Source organism: Corella eumyota, chromosome 4, assembly GCF_963082875.1.
Source record: "Corella eumyota chromosome 4, kaCorEumy4.1, whole genome shotgun sequence".
Taxonomy (NCBI): domain Eukaryota; kingdom Metazoa; phylum Chordata; class Ascidiacea; order Phlebobranchia; family Corellidae; genus Corella; species Corella eumyota.
In genome coordinates this window covers 15612171-15635809 of record NC_137493.1, presented here as the reverse complement: position 1 = coordinate 15635809, position 23639 = coordinate 15612171, and the positions used below count along the sequence as shown (strand labels likewise).

At 33.5% G+C, this 23639-nt stretch overlaps 3 protein-coding genes across 3 annotated transcripts; 2 read left to right on the top strand and 1 right to left on the bottom strand.

Moving 5' to 3' along the window:
- Positions 1–201: 201 nt before the first annotated feature.
- On the top strand, positions 202–9636 carry LOC145750209 (uncharacterized). Its single transcript, XM_082566188.1, has 7 exons — positions 202–383; positions 3572–3756; positions 4901–4993; positions 5437–5498; positions 5926–6092; positions 6484–6655; positions 8031–9636. The coding sequence occupies exons 1-7, from the start codon at positions 243–245 to the stop codon at positions 8357–8359; spliced, it is 1149 nt and encodes a 382-aa protein (XP_082422314.1). The 5' UTR covers positions 202–242; the 3' UTR covers positions 8360–9636.
- A 664-nt stretch (positions 9637–10300) lies between these two features.
- Positions 10301–15974, top strand: LOC145749614 (organic cation transporter protein-like). Its single transcript, XM_082565434.1, has 11 exons — positions 10301–10520; positions 10891–10984; positions 11154–11251; positions 11445–11548; positions 11903–12057; positions 12404–12572; positions 12948–13181; positions 13545–13759; positions 14072–14254; positions 15069–15207; positions 15407–15974. Exons 1-11 carry the CDS (start codon positions 10356–10358, stop codon positions 15483–15485), a joined length of 1635 nt encoding a protein of 544 aa, XP_082421560.1. The 5' UTR covers positions 10301–10355; the 3' UTR covers positions 15486–15974.
- On the bottom strand, positions 15972–19478 carry LOC145749613 (uncharacterized). The gene is made up of 2 exons (XM_082565433.1): positions 19401–19478; positions 15972–19290 (listed from the first exon to the last, which is right to left on the bottom strand). The coding sequence occupies exon 2, from the start codon at positions 19260–19262 to the stop codon at positions 16398–16400; it is 2865 nt and encodes a 954-aa protein (XP_082421559.1). The 5' UTR covers positions 19263–19290; positions 19401–19478; the 3' UTR covers positions 15972–16397.
- Between the last annotated feature and the right edge of the window lie 4161 nt (positions 19479–23639).

Genomic DNA, 23639 nt, shown 5'->3' with positions numbered 1-23639 from the left:
TCGCCCAATAAGTGATTATAACACTATATTCAGTTTAAATTAGTACAGATAGGTACCACAGTACATGTAGGTAAGGTATAAAGGGTTGGTAACGCTTTGAAATGATATAATTCAGGCGATAAAGAAACTTGTTGGTTTGATTAATAGCCTATTTTTGATTCAGGCTAACTAGTGTGCTTCCCAATATTCTTTCAGGTGCTGTGTAGTGTAAACCCTAGGTTGTTTAACGTAATATAAATCATATGAATCTCAAAAAACACTCGACTGGAACTGAAATCGAATTAGAAATCTGTGGTACGCCGCACGAGACGCCAAAAATGAAGGAAAAACGAAGACCTGTGCTCGATAAGCAGACGGAATGGGAACGGTTACTTCAGTCGAACGTAAGGCCAACTAATAACTATTTGAAGTTACTTTGCCCCAACTATCGTTAATTAAACCTTTATAAACATGGCTTAATCTATTGTTGCAATACCATGCTATTAATTATCGCACTAGAACCTTTCTAAGCGCTTTATATTAATTGATTTATGCTTCAGTTAAATGATTGTTACACTTTTTTTTGCGAACTACCTTATAGTTATAGGGTTTTACATTTTTATTCGGTAAGGGTGTGCTGTTAAGACGTTTTTGAGCTATCTCTAAACGCCGGGCTCAAGGGCAAAAAGTGTGGCGTTGGTGCGGCTCGAACCCGAAACCTTTCGGCTCGTAGTCCGCTGCCATGACCCTTACACATATAAATCTATTGCTATAGTACTAATACTATTCCTGGAATTAATGTGTGCCATCTCTTTTAAAAAATTATTTAGATTTTTTGCCATTAGTTGGCGTTAAGTGTTTAATAATTGAAAAATAAACGCCGAGGTTTTTGGCATTAATATTTGTTCAGCCAACTAAATTGGTTAAAAATATTAAACTTTAGCAAAAACATTATTTTTTATTTTTTAATTAAAATTTAAATGGCTCCAACAGGAAATTGATATCAATATACAATACTACAGCAATTTACATTATTAGATAGAGCAAATAAATATAACTTAACAGCGTATTTATATTACAACTAAACCAATTCCAAAATTCAAAATTTAAAGTAATATTTTTTTTATTCATTCAATCGATATGAACTGGCCTATTAAATTCAACCAACCTTTTAGATTCCATTTGCATATATAAATTATCAGGTTATTGTAATACATAGCTAATTAGACCCCGTATAAATAATTGATTTTGTAAAGGGCCTCTGATTGCATTTGGTTTGTAATTACACATCGCAAAAACATTTCGGTAATGTCATTAGCTCCACGTTATAGTTGTCTGTATGTTATTATATCGTAAACTATAGAACATCTGTTTTTTAAATGCTTGCAAAAAAGTATGAAAATTTAAAGAAGTTATAACAGGTGCGTGATATTAAAACGTTACCAAAATTTTTTTTATAATATTTTCATACTGTTTAATTATTTTTTTTTCTTACTGTTTAATTATTCATCTTGCAACAGGAATTTAATGTTATTTAATTGGAATTCAGTGTAGCAGTCAGTTTATATTAGAGCCAGCAAAAAAAATACGAGCTATTTATAGATGTCGACTAAATATAAAATAATTGAACCCCCATGGGAAAGTGTAACAAAAAATGGTTACGTAATTTTTGTTACCAATTCGAAGCTTTATAATTGCCTGTTTTTTTCTCATATATTTCACCTGGTTTTAAAACAACAACATTGGCTTTTTATTGATTGTTTTTTTTATGAAAATTCGATGTTAATTAAGACTGAAAATTTTAATTATTTTAGGGCAATTATTTTTAAAATTAATTTATTTTTTGCGTTGATCTAAAAAAAGGTTAATATATATATTGTGTTTAATATTTTTATTTTATTGCAAAAAATGGATTTTTTAATTTAATTTTGAAAGGGCGGTAATTATAATTCACCAATGCCTATTTAATTATTATGATCGTATTGTAATTCCACAATTCCACTTAAAAAGTAACAAAGTGGTTAACACTTTTAAAACCCACTTAAAATCGGACATTTTGTTTCAAATTTTTTAAAGTTCAGATTCCGAGTATTGAGAATATACCAGAAGTCCGTGGAATTCCGGGCTATATCCCTTAAACTAGTAACTCCTTTCCTAATATCTTGAATTAAATTTGGACGTACTGACACGAGAGATATCGACATATCCACCCTTGATTCAAATTCTCCTTTGCCGCTTGCGTGAATATCGATCGGCGGTTTTTACGTACGTCAAATGTTTATGTTTCCTTTGCGCACAGTATATGTGCCGAGCTTTTAAATCAGCGACCAGTACACCAAAGTTTCTGCACTTAGAGGTTCGGTTTAATATACTAAACCCACAATGAGCCTAACCGAATCAAAACCTAAATGGAATTCTTTTGGGAAGCTATTATGTCTGGAAACTTTAAACACAATTCCAGGATGCGTTTGTGGGGAGCAGGTATTTATATAATTAACCCTTAACACAAGTAACCTGTAGTTAATGGTCTACTAGATTACAATAAATTGATTAGTTAGCTTTTGTATAGAAAAATATAGATTATTCTAGCGTCGGCCGAGTCAGAAATTATTATCGAATTTAGACAGTCTTCGACGTTTGCTGTGTCTGCTAGAGGCAGCTCTCTACCAGGTTAGACATCGAGTTATTTCGTGCAACATATGTTAGCGAGAAAAAAGTAGTTGGTTTAGAATAGAGAGGTGGTACTTGCATTTTGAATCAGCTTTATTCGCTACCCGTACAGAAAGGATTTATATTTTATTGGAAAACTTAAGAATTTGAAGAAAAATGACAAGTGAACAAATAAACGGAGTAGGTTGTTTATTATAAATCCTATATATAGCTTGTTTTTATTTATATTGTTTATTAGAAATGCTGTAGATATTTATTTATCCAGTTATATTGATTTTAAAGGATTAGGTATATTTATTATACAGCTTGAGTTAACAGTTAGAACTGTATGGTACAATGTCAATTAAAATGATAAATAAAAAGTATTAAAGCTTTTTTTAAATATAAATATCAGTAAAACTAAAGCAAATTGTATAAAAATGGCGGTTTTTGTAATTTATTAATATTCGATAAAACTGCAAAAATCAAGCAATTCTATGTCAGTGCGTTTTAATATTTTTATATGGTCGCTTTAAATTATAGATAGCATTGAAATTTATAAGTCGGCTTTATTTAATCGTTGGAGCTTTTATGAATAATTTATGCGACCTTTTTACCGACCTCATCTCCCATGCATTGTATATGAGGAGAATTAAGGTGGTTTCTCACAACTAGTATTCGAATTTTCCATTAGAAAAAACGCTTTTACCTTAAGAAAATGTCAATTATTAGCCACGTACTTATATAACCTTGAAGAAATTACGTAATTTAGCCCCAAACAGCGGCTATAAATATTATTTATTTTTTTTTTGCGTATATCGAATTTTTCCGTATCCTGCCGGATGTGGAACCGCGTAATTCGTGTCTCTCTCTTGACTTTATGACGTCATAAAAAAAATCCGATTATCCGTTTGTGACGTGTAAAATGTTGTCTGTGTTGTAGGTGTATATGGGCGACCACATGACGCGAATATGGAACAAGGACGCGCGAGGCAACGCGGAGACTGGGGCTTTGGGTTCGATCCCCACTGAAGAGGGGGTATGCGAAAGATCGCCCCAAACTGCTGGTTCAAAACAGAGTTCATTTAAAAGAACCCTCCCTGATGCTGCTCCCTGTGCCGCCTTTGCGTAAGTTAACTTAATTAAATATTTTGATTCTTAATTTTTATCCCAGATTAAGTAACATATTAACAACCGACCCCCTCCCCACCCCCCGAGTCGGACCATTTTTGTTCAAATATCCCTAGGTTAAATACATTTCGGGCAAAATCTTTAGGTGTCTAACCCCAACCCTCTTTTAACCCCTTTTTATACCTGAATAGGTGGAATGGGGTGTATTTTAAAAGTCTTTGGTTGGGTTACATATTCTAAACTTGACATTTGGTGTTTAAAGTGTCATTTATTCGTATTAAAATTTGGTAATATATATAGTCACTGTATAAAATAAGTTAAAAACAGTTTAAATGAGTAATGGCCAAGCGTTATAATATTTATTTTAAGTAATTTTAATAGTTTGTATTTTTGGTTTAACTTTTGGCAATGAGTTTTTCTTATATATTACATTATTAGGTTTGTAAATTAATATTTAAGTCTATAGATGGTCTAACTATGCATAAAAATGGCTAATTTTTATGCTTAAAATCGATGTTTATTTAAGATTAATGACTTGAGGATATATTTGTATTTTTAATCACAACGTTAAATTAACATAACCGAACTTAGGTGCAATGAAATTTGAAAATAACATTAATAAAAGTGTTTTTAAAACTTAGGTCAATATTTTTTTAATTCTGGTCCTAGCCTAGCAATTAGAATGAGCTTACTTTTGTGCTTTCGTGCACGTTTTCAGTTTTATGTATTCCCCTGCGAAATTGTTCTTTAAAATTGATTTTTAAAATCGATTGGCAAAGTAATCGTGCACTGAAATAATATTGAAATAAGGAAGATTTGAAATTAAGCTTTTTGTTGTTTAACCGTTTGTGATATTTTTAAATTGGATTTGGTTATTATATTATATTTAACTATAAAACTATGTGTGAAAATATATAAAACCATGTGTAAAAATGTATAAAACCATGTGTAAAAATATATAAAAACCATGTGTAAAAACATATATAGCCATGTGTAAAAATATATAAAACTATGTGTAAAAATGTATAATATTTTTTGTATTTTACAATTGAAATTTTAGTTAAAAAAAATTTTTGCTATTATAAAACAAATGTTTAAGTTTGTATTTTACCAATTTCATGAAAATATTTTATATTTTTAGACCCAACAGGACGAAATCAGTTTCATTAAGAAATAAACAAGCAAATGGAAAACGAAAAATCAAATCTGCAAAAGAAATTTTAATTAACTACGAGTAAGTACAAACCGATTCGTAATAACCCAAAAATAAATTGTATTTTTTGCTAATTCACTTTTAACAAAACAGCCTTTTCAATTTTACAATATTTATTTAATCGATTAGTTAATTATAGAATGGAATTGTGCTATCAGTAACCTTGTATTTCAGTCTTATAATATTTATTATTACATTTTTGTCACGAATTATTATAGAGTATAGGCACAATAAAACTAAGCCAAAATCGATAGAATTTAGACCATTATCTAATATACCAATGACTTTAACCCTATGTTATATTGTAAGCAAATAAAATTGGTTTAATTTTTGTGAATGTTTAAAGAATAAATCGATTAAACCGTTTAGATGTAAAACCTATTGGCAAAAAAGCTAATAAACTAAAAAAATTGATATGCAAAAAATATAAAATAAATAAAAATTTAATTTTTTAATTTTTTTAGTATTACCAAAGTTGATTTGGATGAATGGCAGCATTCCTTTGATGCACTTCTAAAAAGTCCAGGTAATGTATTTGCTCTTCTACATCACTATACTAGTACAATGATAAGGAAATATAAGAATGTTATAAACAACATATTGCGACACATTTCAGCATCTTATTACTAAGATATTTATGGATGTTTTCATGTACTTTTACACATGTTATTTTCTGCGGTAAGATATGATATGAAAAGCACAAGTCAATCAAAATGGCCACCATTTTTTATACTCTTATAACATTTTATATATTCTTATATAACATAAAGGGCACAAATTTAAAAAATGGTTAATTAAAAATTTTAATTATATATGGTCAATATTAAAAGATTAATAATGGTTAAAAATAACAAAGGTAACTTAGGTTTGACTGGATAGCAAAAATAACCCTATGTTTAGACTGTTAAGCCGACTTTACCCATGAAAAATTAACAAATAAATTATTTCTTTAGCTGGTCGTTATGTTTTTCGTATGTTTTTGGAATCCGAGATCGCGGATGAAAACCTTAAGTTCTGGCTTGCTTGTGAGGATTTAAAGCGCTCAACTAAGAACAAGAGGATTGAAAAACGAATTCAATATATATACGACACTTATATTAACGTTTATTCACCACATGAGGTACATTAAATATTTTAACATTTTTAAAAAGATTTTTATGATTTTTTAGAAGAATTAGATAAGAAATCGGCAGCGTGGTGTAGTGGTAAGAAAACTTGCTACACCACACATAAGGTCGTGTGTTCAATCCCCACTGAGCTCATGCTGTAGCGCCCTTGAGTAAGGCGTTATAAACGGTATGAACTCCTGCTGAGCCAGCACTTAATCAGCAGCAAAATTATCGGGCAATTATAATTTTAAAAAAATAATATGTATATTTAAAATATATATTTTACACGTTTTTAGCCATTGATTTTTTCTTCTTTTTTTTTGACTATTTAAAATCATTTATTTTTGTTTACAACACCCAAGGATCAAAATATCGACAATTTACGTTCTAATTAAATCACAGGTCAACATTGATTATAAGATGAGGGAAAATATCGTGGATCAGCTTAAATACAAGATGGATGTATCCGTTTTTACTGAAGCACAACATCAGATTTACACCCTCATGCACAGAGATTCTTATCCTAGATTTTTATCGTCTGCTATCACGGCAGAAGTTACGCAAGAAGTTTTAGGTAAGATGGTTTAAATTAAACTTGATTTTTTAAAGACGCTTAAAATAGAAATCTCTATTTACTACTTATTGGGGGTATTTCCCTTTTGGGGAAACCTTCACCCATGGGACAAATGTAGCCCTTAAAATATCACACAACCCTTTATTACTAATACCCCACCGCTTTAGAAAATATTTTCTAGTATTATTTTTTTTTAGGACACTTAAACCCTTGGCTAATTCTACCAAAAATTATTAAACCTAAGGTTACTTATAGTTCAGGCTTACCATATTAGGTCATTTACCTTTTCATGGGACAACCCAGGGTTTGTTTCAGCGGTTCAACTGCCCCAAGTAACCTTGCCCCTTTTTCACATAACTACCCCTTCCTAGACCCAGGTTTATTTTAGGCTTCTAGCATTTTTAAATATAAACAATTTAATACAACAAAGGTTACCTAGTTCTTTAAACCCTTTTAATAATGGATCCCTTTTTCGATAGTTTCCGTTTACATAAAAAACACCTTAAAAATACATCCTTTTTTAATGGTGAAAAAAATGAGCTCTTAAAGTGTATTTTTTAGGTGTAAAATAACATGTTTACCAATGCTGGCTTGTTTTTTATACCAATATTATATCTTTAACGTTTATATAAGGTTTAAAACGACGAATATACAACTGCGTGCCTTTTTAATCATTAATATTTCATGTATTCTCTTTGCTGACTGTGCAATTCAATGCTAAGACGGCTAAGGGGCTATAAAGGTGTATAACATAAAACATAGTATATTGTTTTACCGTTAGAGAAATTTTAAAGATAAGTGAAAATTCACTTTCATTGTTAAGTGGTGTTTTTTATTTTTAACAAAGGCTATACTAAACTTAAATAAAAAAGGAAAGCTGTAACCACCCTGCCTCTGCGATGGCCAGTTGTGGTTTAAAATATATCAAAACAATCTTTTTTGTGCATATCAATTTGAACGATTCAATAAACAAATTATAATAAGCTGACTACATGAAATTGCCAAATTTTATGGTTTAAAACATGTTACATTTACCTAACTTTTCCACATTCATTCATTTTTTTACACTTGTTTATCCTCGATATGAGCAGGTCGACTTTACAACTTAAACGTAGAGTAACATCAGTTACCCCGACCCAGTCTCAAAATGCTTTTGGCAACTTGAAATATTATAGATTATAATTGCCTGATAATTAAGCTGCTGGCTCAGCAGGGATTAATACCGTTTATAGCCCTTACTTAAGTGCGTTACAGCATGAGAGCAGTGGGGATCGAATCCAGGACCTCATGTAGTAAAGCCAAGTGTTCTAACCACCACATCTTGTGCACAGTATATTGTGACATGACATTAAAATCTTTTTTTTAATTAATTTAGAACGCGAACGAAATAAAATCTCCAACAAAAAAGCCGACAGTCTAAGGTCAAGTGACTTTATCATCTGCTGCTGTCGACGGCAAAACAGTATCCGCGAAACGCTAGGTGTCGTCGAAGAGCAACCTACGATTTCGACCTCGGTTGGCCCTAACGTGTCGCTCGAAGCCATTCAAGCAAAACAGCGCGGTCGACGGAGTTTATCCTCATTTTCGTCTGAGTCGTCAGTAAACGCGGAGGTTTCCAACGATCCGAATCAGAATCCGGCGGTTGTAAAATCCGCCACGGATACCACACAAATGACTGTGACCAAAGCTACCGTCGAAACATGAATAAGAGGTAGTGAAAACAACACAACTACCAACAAAAAGAGGTTTAGGACAAGGCACATAAATATGAAGCTACTACTTCTGCCCCATGTTACTATGGCTGGCCTGTAGTCCTAGGCAACCAGAGAGTTGTACCTAACATCAGTGGTTCCTACAGTAGCCTATGAGCTGTAAAATACTCATCTCTTACCCTTCACGGCCTGGACACACACTGCCAGACAGTATTATCGTTATATTTTGTCACCTTTACTATTATATTGCTATACTAGACTTCTTTAAACTTGTGCTATATAATATATGTTTCGCATAGGTTATTTATTTCTTTTGCGTTGTGTACAACCTTTTGAATATCAGGAATTTTTTACGCAGCCCTTCTAAAAAGCAATACGTTCCAGCTCATTAAAATGGCTAAACGACCATTTTTAGATAACTTTAATATTTTGACAATAATTTTGCACGCATTTTCAAAGGTTTTTTTTATTCGCTTTATTTCTTAAATGAAAATGGACTTACAGCTTAAATTAAGGTAAATTTAAAACCCAACTAACCAAATCATTGCCAGCTGCTACACCATTCGATTCACACTGTGCTATGTTGCATGAATACATTTTTATTTTCCTTAAGGGTATTTGTGAATACCTCATTTTGAAATTTCTACAACAGAATTTAGGAAAATGAATCTTAGCTTTAAAGATGTTTTTTTTTAAATTTTTGGCACATTTTTTTTAAATAATATTTTTAAAATGATACAACAGTCAATTAGTTAATACAAACTTATGTATTATTTTTTTATTGTTTCAAGCTTAGACATTCCTTTTAAAATCTTAAATTTTTCCATTTTTTGAACGTTTTGAAATGCAGTAACAGTTTGTAAGCCTGTTTATGTTTTAAATGCAATTCCGACCCAATTTTTTTCTGGTATTCAAGTATTGATAATTAATCAATTTAATAATCATTACACTTACAAAAAATATCAAAATTTATCATCACATGTCAATTTTTCATTTATTTCGGCAAATATGGTCTATTAAAATTACTATTAATTTTACTTTGGAAATTTTGTCATTTAAAAATTTGTTTTTTTTCATTTACACACCATTATATCACTTCTTCATTTTAAAATTTTTAATTTTTTTTTGCGAAATTTCTGCGAATTTCAAAACTTGGTTCTAAAATTTTTTGTCGATTTCAGTCCATTATTTCTTACGTGCAAATGCTCTTTATTCTATGTTTTTGTTTTTGTATAAATTTTGTTCGATTCGTAAAAGTTACGAAATAAATAAAAAACTTTATAGTTAAAAACTTTAGGCTTTGTACAAAAAAAAAATTTACAAAAAAAACAAAATTTTTTTAGGCTTGAAAATAAGTTAAATGACCCGAAGCACAAAAGTGCAATCTAGTACGTTTCAAACGAACGGCGCTTCGTCAAAACAACTGTTTTACTGAGTTATTTAGTTAGTTAGCGGTAAGCACTTGCTGAAATGTATCAAATTTAAAAGCACACAACAAAAAATTAGCTAGTAGGTCAACGTACAGCACGTATTCAGTAGGTCAATGTAAGGTTTTTTTTGTAGGTTAGTTAGTGTACAGCTCTTTTATTTAAAGAATTAGAAGGAATACTATTTGGTAGGATAATGCAGTTAGGTTTAAAAACAAACGCTACCTTAGCTGTTTTATTAAAAATTCTTGGTAAGTTGTTAAATTTACAACGTTTTGTATAAGCTACCTCTTATATATTGGTGGTGTTAAGTTAAAAGTGTAGCTGGGTTTAAATGAACAGGTAAGTTTAAATGAATAGTTTAAATGAATTTTTGTGAATAAATAGATTTTAAATTTTACTTCAAATTAAAGTTGTTTTTAGTTTTCAAATGAGCGTAGTTGAAGATTTGGGTATTCTGTTAAGTACACAACCTATAACTTGTTTTATATAATCCAGGTGTATTTTCAGCCATAAATGTTAAAATAAATATTCTAAAACTTAAGTTTTAAATTCTGAATCATGGAATTAAAAAAGAAGTTTGAGACGTTTGGATTTTACCAGAAGCGATTAAGTTTTATGCTTTTTCTTGCCACGGTACCAAACGCATTTTCTGGATTACAATTCATAGTAACATTATATACACCACCTCATTATTGTGCTGACAACGTTACATCTTTATATAAGGTAACTTATTAAACACTTTACATGACATAATAGAAGTTGGCAAATTGCAATCAAATTGTCTTGATTTTGTATGTAGTAGCTTGTTAGTTTGAAACTTAAACTTCAGGCAACTAAAGAATGTGTCAAAAGTTTTAAATGAAAATTGAAGTAAACGCTTTTGTAAAGCTCACTGGAATGTGATATAGTAGCATGTAGCAGTTATGCTAAGTATTTTGCTAAAGAAAGAGCTTTAAAAAGTCAGTTTTTGGTTGTGGTGTGTAGTATTTCATGTATCATAAAAAGCAGTTAAACAACTCATAAAGCTGTTACTTACCTTGTTTAATGACCTTTTGAAATCATTAAGTTACCTTTAACAATGTTATTTACATAGGATAATCATACAGCTAACAATACCATCGCTGACAATGGAGTTGAGGGCAGTTTTTACTTCATGTGCCCATCAGACGTTTTTAAAAATCAACCAAGTAAGTATTTTGTTTTTTTAAAATGACCTTAAGTAACGACAAAAACTTAAATCCCTTATAGTTTTAAGAGGATCTTTAACAATAAACGGTAAATTATAAACTATTACAACTTTAACAAAACCTAAAAACTATAAAAATTGTAAAAGTAATTGCATTTTACTGTGTCAAGGTAGCGCCTTGTCAGTAAACAGTAATAGTAATTCTACTTCACTATTTCGCTGCAACAACATCAAGTTTGAAAGCAATTACAGTACAGCAGTAACTGAAGTAAGTATTTCAAATCAAACATTTACTAATTTGTTAAACTAATCAAAAATTAAGTGCGCCATTTTTGAGTTACTAAATAGACCTGACAAAATAAAAAAAAGATGATGCGACTTAACGAATTTCGCCCAAAGATTAGGCTCTAAAATTGGTCATTTTTGCAGTAAAACAGTACTTACTTACGTTCTTTGTTTAGTTTGGTCTAGTTTGCGACAGAGCATGGATAAAACCTTCACTAGTTTTGTCCTACATGATTGGAAAAATGACTGGCGGATTTATTTCTGGTCTGCTGTCGGACAGGTAACAAGGACAATTGTTTTGCATGGATGGGTATTGTGAACAAGCATAGTTTAAAGCTTGTAATAAAATGTAATAGGCTATAACTAAGGCTCGATTTGTATTAAAAAACTTTGTTTAAACAGTTGTATTAAGTCATTTTCGAAGTATTTTCTATTAGCTTAGTTGTTTTTTAAACTGGGTTTACTACATTAGGTCCTGGGTTAGATACCTACTGCTGCCACATGCTTAAAGCGCCCTTGTCAAGACTGGGTCTGTGTAACACATGTTACTCTATGCATTGAGTGTACGTGCGCCTACACACAATAATAATAAATAAATACTTAAAAATCGTGGTCAAAATATTTCCTATTTTAGATTTGGCCGAAAAAAGATCTTTATTCTGTCGACTACGTTGCAATATTGCTTTGATTTTGCGACTGGGTTTAGCTGGAATGAAATTTCGATGGCTGTTTTTATGTTCTTTTGTGGGACTACTGCAGTTTCAAACTTTATAACTGCTACATTGCTAGGTGGGTTTTATTATTAAAACTTTTTTATATATCTTTAACCTTGTTGTGGAAAGGTCGACTTCACGACTTAAACATAGAGTAACAACTGTTAACCGGACCCAACTCGACTTGCCTTTGGTAGTTTGGTGTATTATAGATTATATATGTCTTATAATTAAGCTGCTGATTAAAAGATGGCTAAGCAGGAGTTCATACCGTTTGTACCGTCTTACTTAAGGGCGCTACAGCATGAGAGCAGTGGGGATGTAGTGTGGCAAGTGTTCTGACTACTACACTACGCTGGGGGTTGAAAGCGTAAAATTCTATCTAAAAACAACTCGTACCTTAAAACTTCTTTCATTTTTAGGGTATGAGAGTGTGGAACCACAGCAAAGAAGTTTTACGTATTTTTCAGCAGAAATGGGCTTTGCTGTTGGTCATCTAATTTTACCCTTGCTGAGCTACTGTTTTTATAATTGGAGATGGTATTTGCGATTTACTTTGCTGATATTGACTTTGTTTGTGCCTTACATCTGGTAAGTTAAAACCTAATTTTAAAATTGTAGTCTACATAATTTTGGTCTTCCTTAGGTTTAGCTTTGTTAAATATGTAAACCGGCAGCGTAGTGTAGTGGTAAGAACACTTGGGTTCACTACATGAGGTCCTGGGTTTGATCCCCACTGTTCTCATGCTATAGCGCACTTATTTAATGCACTAAAACGTTATAAACTTCTGCTAAAACAACACCTGTTAGCAGCTTATTTGTCGGGCTATTAGAATTTCCTAAACTACCCAAAGGCAATGCGAAACTGGGTCGGGTAACTCACGTTACTCTATGTTTAGGTCGTAAAGATGACCTTCACTCACTGAGGATAAATAAATCCTTAAAAAAAAATGTTTTATTATAAAGGATATTGGACGATACACCGATCTGGTTATCAGCCACGGGAAGGACAAAAGAACTCTCCAAAGTCGTGGAAAAAATAGCCAAGTTAAACAAAATAAAACAGAGTGATGTTAAAGAAATGTTGCTAAAAGACGACAGCGACAAGTTGACTGAGAATCTTTCAATTTTCTCAACATTTAAAGAAATGAAGACAGAAAAAATTCTTATATTTAGATTCCTAATTGTCAACCTTTCATGGTATGTGAAAAATTAAGTAATTTTTTTAACAAACAACGCCTTTCATATATTTAGTTTTCCTTTACATTTATTTATCCTCGATATGGGAAAGTTGACATTACGACCTAAACATAAAGTAACATTGGTTACCCCAACCCAGTCTCGAGTTGCCATTGGTGGTTTGGAATATTATATATTATAATTACCCGATAATTAAGCTGCTAATTAAGTATTGGCTCAGCAGAAGTTTATACTGTTTATAGCGTCTTACTTAAAGACAATGGGAGCAGTTGGGATTAAACCCAGAACCTCATGTAGTAAAAACTAGTGTTCTGACCACTACACTATGCTGCCGGTTATATTTATGTATTTTCAATTTTTTAGGATTATGGTCGTTATGACTTGGTATGTTATAACACTGAGTGTAAACAATCTAGCCGGTAGCCGTTTTATTAACTTGTTGATTTCGGGTATTATGGAAACGCTGGCAACATTTATTTACTATTTCGGGGTGGAAGGGTATGGGCGAAGAACGACTTTTTCTTTTCTAATGATCTTAACTGGAATTGCGATGACAATTGGAGCAGTTTTACCATCAGGTAACAACAATGGTTTCGTTTTTATGCGACTTTTTTATATTTATACAGGCAGTGTGATGTAGTGGTAAGAACACTTGTTACACCACATGAGGTCGTGTGTTTAATCTCCGCCGCTTCTATGCTGTAGCGCCCTTAAGTTAGGCAATTTAAATAGTATGAACTCCTGCTGAGCCAGCACTTAACCAGCAACACAACTTAATCAATATGGGAGTCATGGGTTTAATCCCCACCGATCTCATGCTGTAGCAGTATAGCTTTACCAAAAAAAGCAAAGAAAACTTTATAACTTCTAATTTCTACTTGTGTTTTCAGGAAGCGTAACTGCAGTACTGATTCTAACAATGGTCGTAAAGTTATGCGTTTCAATCGCTTACAACACTGCTTATGTTTATACTGGTGAATTATTTCCTACAAGTATTCGACAAACAATTGTTTCTTCAGTCGACTCTTTCTCAAGGGTGGGATCCATGATTGCTCCTTTTATCATATTTGCGGGTAAGTGTTAACTTTGCACTTTTATTATTTTATCATTGAGTCTAGTTAAGGTAGCTTAAACACGTCCCATATTCACCCTTAAACCCAGTGTTTACAGATGACTTATACATGTCCCATCTTCACCCTTGAACCCAGTGTTTACAGATGACTTATACATGTCCCATCTTCACCCTTAAACCCAGTGTTTACAGATGACTTATACATGTCCCATCTTCACCCTTGAACCCAGTGTTTACAGATAGCTTATACATGTCCCATATTCACCCTTGAACCCAGTGTTTACAGATAGCTTATACATGTCCCATATTCACCCTTAAACCCAGTGTTTACAGATGACTTATACATGTCCCATCTTCACCCTTGAACCCAGTGTTTACAGATGACTTATACATGTCCCATCTTCACCCTTAAACCCAGTGTTTACAGATGACTTATACATGTCCCATCTTCACCCTTGAACCCAGTGTTTACAGATAGCTTATACATGTCCCATATTCACCCTTGAACCCAGTGTTTACAGATAGCTTATACATGTCCCATATTCACCCTTGAACCCAGTGTTAACAAATAGCTCACATTTTTTTCTAATTTTTTTTTTTTTTTTATATTACCTTAAGGTGATAAGTTTTGTATTTTTTATTGGGTAGGGGTGTGATATTGTAACGTGTTTTGAGCTATCCGTAAACGCCGGGCTCAAGGGAATAGTGTGGCAATAGTGCGACTCAAACCCGAAACCTTTCGGGTCGTAATCCGACGCCATGACCGGTATCTCACACTATAGCTACAAAATTTAATTTGTTTTTCAATTTTGCAGGAGAATCTGGTGATACCTTGCTGCCAACAATTACAATTGCTGTTCTAAATTGCACAGCTGCAGCGTTGTACGTATTCCTTCCTGAAACAACAAATAAAAGACTTCCACAAACAACGAAGGAAGCCGCAGAAATGAAAAGGTATTTTGTAATATTTTTAAATAAATTTTCATCATGTGAATTATTTATTTTTATATTAATTTCTTTTAACAAGTTGGGCATGATATACGCATATAGGGAAATTTGTAGTTAAGAAAAAATTGTTCAAACGGTAATTAGAATATTAGGAGTTTAATTATAACTGTAATGGTTATTTTAATTTTCAACAACTATTATTCAGTGGGTTTCGACTCCCGTGTTTAAGAAAAACAAAAAACAAACCGAATCATACAATAGCAGAAGATACAGATTTATTATAACAAAAATAACTACAAAAAACTGACTTTTACATGCTTTTGAAATACGTAGGCTAATAAGCGAATAATTTAGTTTTTTTTGTATATATCTTTATCCTCGATGTGGCAAAGTCGAATGCGCGACTTAAACATAGAGTAACATCAGTTACTCTGACCCAGTCTCGAGTTGCCTGTGGCAGTTTGGGATATTATAAATTATAATTGCCCGATAATTATGCTGCTGATTAAGTGCTGGCTCAGCGGGAGTTCATACCGTTTATAGCGCCTTACTCAAGAGCGCTACAGCATGAGGTCAGCGGGGATTGAACCCACGACCTCTTGTGTGGTGTAACAAGTGTTCTTACCACTACACCACGCTGCCGGTTAGTTGTTATTATTTTTAAATATTTTACTAACAAATGCATAAGATTAAAAGCTATTTTCCTGTCTAGCATGGCGAAATATTGTAATAATAACTGACTAAAAATTACAATAAAAAAGTACTGTATTTTATTTTTATTGAAGCGCAAAAACACTATATAATATTAGGTAAAAGTTGGCAAATATAATTACATAGTTAACAAAATTATATATATACGGCTTGGTTAGTGCAGTTATCAAAATATAGGTAAGTTAACGGTTATATATAAAAGTAAAGGATTAATAAAACACATTTGTTATATGACAAGGACATTATGTAAGCATCATGTTTATTAACTATATACATACAATAGGTAAGAAAAGGGAAGTATTACAATAATTAAAACAAAAATACTTTAAATAATAAATCATATACTTAACATCAATCTTCTATTTTTACCCTATACAATAAATTTAAAAATTAGCATTTATTTAGTGCGACTAAATTAGAGGGGACTTAAAAAGGTAAACTTTATTATATTGGGCAATAGAAACTGGATTTTAAGAACTCAAGCACTAATCCAAGTCCTCATCAACCAAATCGTATTCTCCGTCCTGTTCTGCTTCTATTACTGCCTTGTCACATTTCGTTTGCCAGCCAATATTCTTCTCCACAAAATCTGTTGTTGAATGATGATCATTTTTAAAAACTTTGAGATGGTATTCCAGTTGCTTTTCAAATGCTTGCTTTGCCTTTATATATTTGGTTTGGTTGAACAACGAAATCGCAATATCTTCCATAGCAGATTCAATGTCTCGGTGCTGGCTGTTTTCAGCACAAGGGTGGGATTGTCGTATTGTAAGCGCCTGAGTTGTTAAATCTTCTACCTCCCTATACATTTGAACTTTGTTAAAATGCTGAGCTTTTGCAATGTAGATATCGGCAACAGCTAGGTCGACGTCCTTTACAAAGACCTTGGCAAACTTAACCATCAGAAAAGACCAGTCGTCAATCATAAGCGTAACTCCGGTAACACTGTCTAAGTCATTTAGAGATAAAATTCGTTTTTCAATTGACGAAGACAAGAAATGTTTTCTAGCTTTATCTACACGCGGAGCCCACGCCTCTAAACCTGTAATAAGGTCGTCGAATGAGAACATACCGTCTCTTATTTGGCGTTTATTAACAAGAGAATCAAATGCAAATGACAAGATCCCGTTAAAAGACTGCTCTGAAAGTGCCACCATGACTGATTTCAGACTACCCAATACGTCTAAAAGTTGGTCTAATTCAAGCTGTAGTGCCTCATATTTTTCAGGGTCAGTTTGTTTTCTATTTTCAGATAGAATTTTTCTTAACAGTGTGGTGAATTGTGCATTACTGTAAATAAAGTAACCCATTTCAGGAAAAGCCTTCACGACGGTATTGTCTTGAAAATTCGGTGTGGCCACGTGTTTAAATGTTTCTAATAAACGAACTAAAGAGCGTATCTCCGACGTCATTTCGCTGGGCTGTAAATCACAGAACATGCGTTTTGCGATATCGTAGGTCGACATTGGATTGGAAGGTTGCTGATTTCGTTTAATAAGCGCCTTGTTGCAGCGATTGGCCTCCCTTATCACCGAGTCTTTAGCCAGGCGAAGATTTTCTAGCGGACTATCCGTTTGAAGTCGACTATTTCGTGCATTACCTACCTTTACCATGTTTTTGATGAACTTTAGCAGTACAACTGACACCAACTTTGCATACTTTGCGAAATCCAGTAAAACTGGTTGAAGATAAGGGTACTTGAACTTCTGGTTTAACTGTAAAGTTGGTCCATAATCTGAACGATTGTTATCTAACCCCAGCGAGGTTAAAAGAACCATGTCGATATAATTACTTTCCTCTCTTAAAGAATACCCCGAAAGCCTTTTATTACTTTCAATTCCTAGAAGGATAGGCAACAGAGCGTTCCACAAAGAGTTACAAATGCGAAATGTGTCGACGATGCTCGTTTCCCCGACTAGTTTTACCATACCCGAGATCACTTCACCATCTCTTTCGGTCACCTTTTCAACATCCGGTACTTGCTCCTTAGCCTGCTCAAATGCGCGAAGTCGAATTTCGCAGATAACTGCAAGCGCATACTTAAGATTGTGACAAGCTTGGGTATTTATAATTTTCCCTTTTACGAGCTCTTTTAGAATAGAAGTGGTTTTGTTGAAGTGTACGCCGTTGTAGCATCCAAAGAAGTTAATAAGCAGGGTATGGCGATAGAGAATCGTTTTGATATTTTCATGTTCTCCGCTGATTGTTATTTCATTTACAGTGTCAAACTGATACAAAGAGTTCCGCATTGTTTTTAGGTACTTCTTTTTCGCGCGTTTGTCATCTAGTATTCCTTGAACTGCGTTTTGGTATTGTTCAGCCAACTCTTCACATCCGAAAACAAAAATCGAATTGGCTAACGCTTCAGAGAGATGGTAGCTGTTTTTTACCAATGTTTTTTGTTTTTTTTGTATTTCACTGTCCAGTAAATTTGCCATTTCTCTTACTGTGCGTATTAACTCCCCGCTGATGTCACCTTGCGGTCGTTCTGGCCCCAACGGGAATACGCTAGAGGTCGGGGTGTTGCTGTCAAATTGGATACCACATTTTGTAAAGACATCGTAGTACTTGGGATTTTCGGTTTTATTGAGCGATTTGATGCTAAGTAAGCCAATAGGAGACTCGCAAATGCTGAGTAGGATAACTTGAAAAATAACTGACAACCAACGGCACTTTTCCGCGGCAAATTCTAACTCGCTTTTCGGAATTGAATTATCCAAAATAATAATATTCTCAAAATCCGAGTAATGAGTGCCTTCTGTACGTGACAAAGATCCAAGAGCAAGTATAGCAAACTTGTAAAACTTCTGATCGCGCAACAAAATCTTTGTGCAATTTTCAGCAATGTAACGCATGATTTCAACATAGCTATTATTGATTTTAGTCAATAGAGAAAACACTTGGTCTATTTTTTCACATTCTTTTACAGGAACGTTGTAATAGGCTTTAATTTGTTCGATAGTGTTAAGATCTTCACTTACTAAATCCCTCAATGATTTAACTTGGTCTATAACGCTAGAAGTGATGCTTGTTAAGGAAATATCATTATTTGTAGCCTTACTTTTGATCAAAAGTTGAGTCCAAACTTGATCGATATTGCTTTCCAGACCAGCAGATTGTTCGTCCCGGCTTTTGGCCGCGAAAAAAAGCCCGGCCGCTTTGATAAGGTTTCTTTTTTGCTCCCATTCTTCGCTTGGAATGTCAACTCTTTTCAAATATATTTTGCCCAATTCTTGCAAGCATCTTGCAGAATCTTGTTTATTATTTTCGGTTTCTATTAATTTTCCGTCCACATTTTCGCAATTCGAGAAAAATTCGTCAGCTATTTCTAATTCGCGTTCCACAGACATTACTTAACGCTCTGCTGCTTGTAAAGAACTAAAACATATGATTTGAATAGTTTATGCTTCTTTAAATAAGCTGTTTTTTAGTTACAGCCTGATGGCGCAAGTAAATAATACACCTATTTACTTTTTCTATCAAATTACCTTTTTTTTATCTTTGGGCTAAAGAAATTCTTTACATTATACACTATTTATAACAGTAAAATTTGATTTTATTATATGTCACGAAACTAAGGGAACTAGAGTCTATTGAACCATAAAACCAGCTTTTGTTAAACAGATTTTTGAACTGGAATTCACACATGGGTGAATTTCAACTCGGGAAATCACCTAAACCCCAATTGTTAAGCAATTTTGGGTAATAACATCAGGGTTTTCAATAAACTTTATATTCTAAGACAACACGTACAATTTTATATGTAACTAAAAGACTAAAATTTACATTTAAATTGATTTAGTTATAAAACTACCTTAGCGAAGAATGTATATACAAATAATCGAAAAACAATTCTATAGAAATGCAGTCATAGAAATGCAGTCATTCTATAGAAATGCAGACTTGAACATAGAGTAACATCAGTTACTCCGACCCAGTCTCGAGTTACCTGTGGCAGTTTAGAATATTATATTATAATTGCCCGATAATTATGCTGCTGATTAAGTCCTGGCTCAGCAGGAGTTCAAACCGTTTATAGCGCCTTACTCTAAGGCACTACAGCATGAGAGCAGCGGGGATTAAACCCACGACCTCTTTTGTGGTGTAACAAGTGTTCTTACCACTACACCACGCTGCCGGTTAGTTGTTATTATTTTTGAATATTTTACTAACAAATGCATAAGATTAAAAGCTATTTTCCTGTCTAGCATGGCGAAATATTGTAATAATAACTGACTAAAAATTACAATAAAAAAGTACTGTATTTTATTTTTATTGAAGCGCAAAAACACTATATAATATTAGGTAAAAGTTGGCAAATATAATTACATAGTTAACAAAATTATATATATACGGCTTGGTTAGTGCAGTTATCAAAATATAGGTAAGTTAACGGTTATATATAAAAGTAAAGGATTAATAAAACACATTTGTTATATGACAAGGACATTATGTAAGCATCATGTTTATTAACTATATACATACAATAGGTAAGAAAAGGGAAGTATTACAATAATTAAAACAAAAATACTTTAAATAATAAATCATATACTTAACATCAATCTTCTATTTTTACCCTATACAATAAATTTAAAAATTAGCATTTATTTAGTGCGACTAAATTAGAGGGGACTTAAAAAGGTAAACTTTATTATATTGGGCAATAGAAACTGGATTTTAAGAACTCAAGCACTAATCCAAGTCCTCATCAACCAAATCGTATTCTCCGTCCTGTTCTGCTTCTATTACTGCCTTGTCACATTTCGTTTGCCAGCCAATATTCTTCTCCACAAAATCTGTTGTTGAATGATGATCATTTTTTAAAACTTTGAGATGGTATTCCAGTTGCTTTTCAAATGCTTGCTTTGCCTTTATATATTTGGTTTGGTTGAACAACGAAATCGCAATACCTTCCATAGCAGATTCAATGTCTCGGTGGTGCTGGCTGTTTTCAGCACAAAGGTGGGATTGTCGTATTGTAAGCGCCTGAGTTGTTAAATCTTCTACCTCCCTATACATTTGAACTTTGTTAAAGTGCTGAGCTTTTGCAATGTAAATATCGGCAACAGCTAAGTCGACGTCTTTTACAAAGACCTTGGCAAACTTAACCATCAGAAAAGACCAGTCGTCGATCATGAGCGTAAGTCCGGTAACAGTGTCTAAGTCATTTAGATTTGAAATTCGTTTTTCAATTGACGAAGACAAGAAATGTTTTCTAGTAATATCTACACGCGAAATCCCCGCTTCTAAAAGTGTAATAATGCCGTCGAATGAGAACATACCGTCTTGTATCTGGCGTTTATTAACAAGAGAATCAAATGCAAGTGACAAGATTCCGTTAAAAGGCTGCTCTGAAAGTGCCACCATGACTGATTTCAGACTACCCAATACGTTTAAAAGTTGGTCTAATTCAAGCTGTAGTGCCTCACATTTTTCAGAGTCAGTTTGTTTTCTATTTTCAGATAGAATTTTTCTTAACAGTGTGGTGAATTGTGCATTACTGTAAATAAAGTAACACAATTCAGGAAGAGCCTGCACGACGGTATTGTCTTGAAAATTCGGTGTGACCACGTGTTTAAATGTTTCTAATAAACGAACTAAAGAGCGTATCTCTGACGTCATTTCGCTGGGCTGTAAATCACAGAACATGCGTTTTGCGATATCGTAGGTCGACATTGGATTGGAAGGCCGCTGATTTCGCTTAATAAGGGCGTCGTTGCAGCGTTTGGCCTCCCTTATCACCGAATTTTTAGCCAGGCGAAGATTTTCTAGCGGACTATCCGTTTGCAGTCGACTATTTCGTTTATTACCTACCTTTACCATGTTTTTGGCGAACTTCAGCAGTACAACTGACACCAACTTTGCATACTTTGCCAAATCCAGTAAAACTGGTTGAAGATAAGGGTACTTGAACTTTTGATCCAACTGTAAAGTTAGTCCATAATCTGAACGATTGTTATCTAACCCCAGCGTGGTTAAAAGAACCATGTCGATACCATTACTTTCCTCTCTTAAAGAATACCCCAAAAGGCTATCATTATTTTCAATTCCTAGTAGTATAGGCAACAGAGCGTTCCACAAAGAGTTGCAAATGCGAAATGTGTCGACGATGCTCGTTTCCCCGACTAGTTCTACCATACCCGAGATCACTTCACCATCTCTTTCGGTCACCTTTTTAACATCCGGTACTTGCTCCTTAGCCTGCTCAAATGCGCGAAGTCGAATTTCGCAGATTACTGCAAGCGCATACTTAAGATTGTGACAAGCCTGGGTATTTATAATTCCCCTTTTTACAAGCTCCTCTAGAATAGAAGTCGTTTTGTTAAAGTGTATGCCGTTGTAGCATCCAAAGAAGTTAATAAGCAGGGTATGGCGATAGAGAATCGTTTTGATATTTTCATGTTCTCCGCTGATTGTTATTTCATTTACAGTGTCAAACTGATACAAAGAGTTCCGCATTGTTTTTAGGTACTTCTTTTTTGCCCGTTTGTCACCTAGTATTCTATGAACTGCGTTTTGGTATTGTTCAGCCAACTCTTCACATCCGAAAACAAAAATCGAATTGGCTAACGCTTCAGAGAGATGGTAGCTGTTTTTAATCAATGTTTTTTGTTTTTTTTGTATTTCACTGTCCAGTAAATTTGCCATTTCTCTTACTGTGCGTATTAACTCCCCGCTGATGTCACCTTGCGATCGTTCTGGCCCCAACGGGAATACGCTAGAGGTCGGGGTGTTGCTGTCAAATTGGATACCACATTTTGTAAAGACATCGTAGTACTTGGGATTTCCGGTTTTATTGAGCGGTTTGATGCCAAGTAAGCCGATAGGAGACTCGCAAATGCTGAGTAGGATAACTTGAAAAATAACTGACAACCAACGGCACTTTTCCGCGGCAAATTCTAACTCGCTTTTCGGAATTGAATTATCCAAAAGAATAATATTCTCAAAATCCGAGTAATGGGTGCCTTCTGTACGGGACAAAGATCCAAGAGCAAGTATAGCAAACTTGTAAAACTTCTGATCGCCCAATAAAATCTTCGTGCAATTTTCAGCAATGAATCGCATGATTTCAACATAGCTATTATTGATTTTAGTCAATAGAGAAAACACTTGGTCTATTTTTTCACATTCTTTTACAGGAACGTTGTAATAGGCTTTAATTTGTTCGATAGTGTTAAGATCTTCACTTACCAAATCCCTCAATGATTTAACTTGGTCTATAACGCTAGAAGTGATGCTTGTTAAGGAAATATCATTATTTGTAGCCTTACTTTTGATCATAAGTTGAGTCCAAAGTTGACAAATATTGCTTTCCAGACCAGCAGATTGTTCGTCCCGGCTTTTGGCCGCGAAAAAAAGCCCGGCCGCTTTGATAAGGTTTCTTTTTTGCTCCCATTCTTCGCTTGGAATGTCAACTCTTTTCAAATATATCTTGCCCAATTCTTGCAAGCATCTTGCAGAATCTTGTTTCTTATTTTCAGCTTCTATTAATTTTCCGTCCACATTTTCGCAATTCGAGAAAAATTCGTCAGCTATTTCTAATTCGCGTTCCACAGACATTACTTAACGCTCTGCTGCTTGTAAAAAACTAAAACATATGATTTGAATAGTTTATGCTTCTTTAAATAAGCTTTTTTTTTAGTTACAGCCTTATGGCGCAAGTAAATAATAAACCTATTTACTTTTCCTATCAAATTACCTTTATCTATGGGCTAAAGAAATTCTTT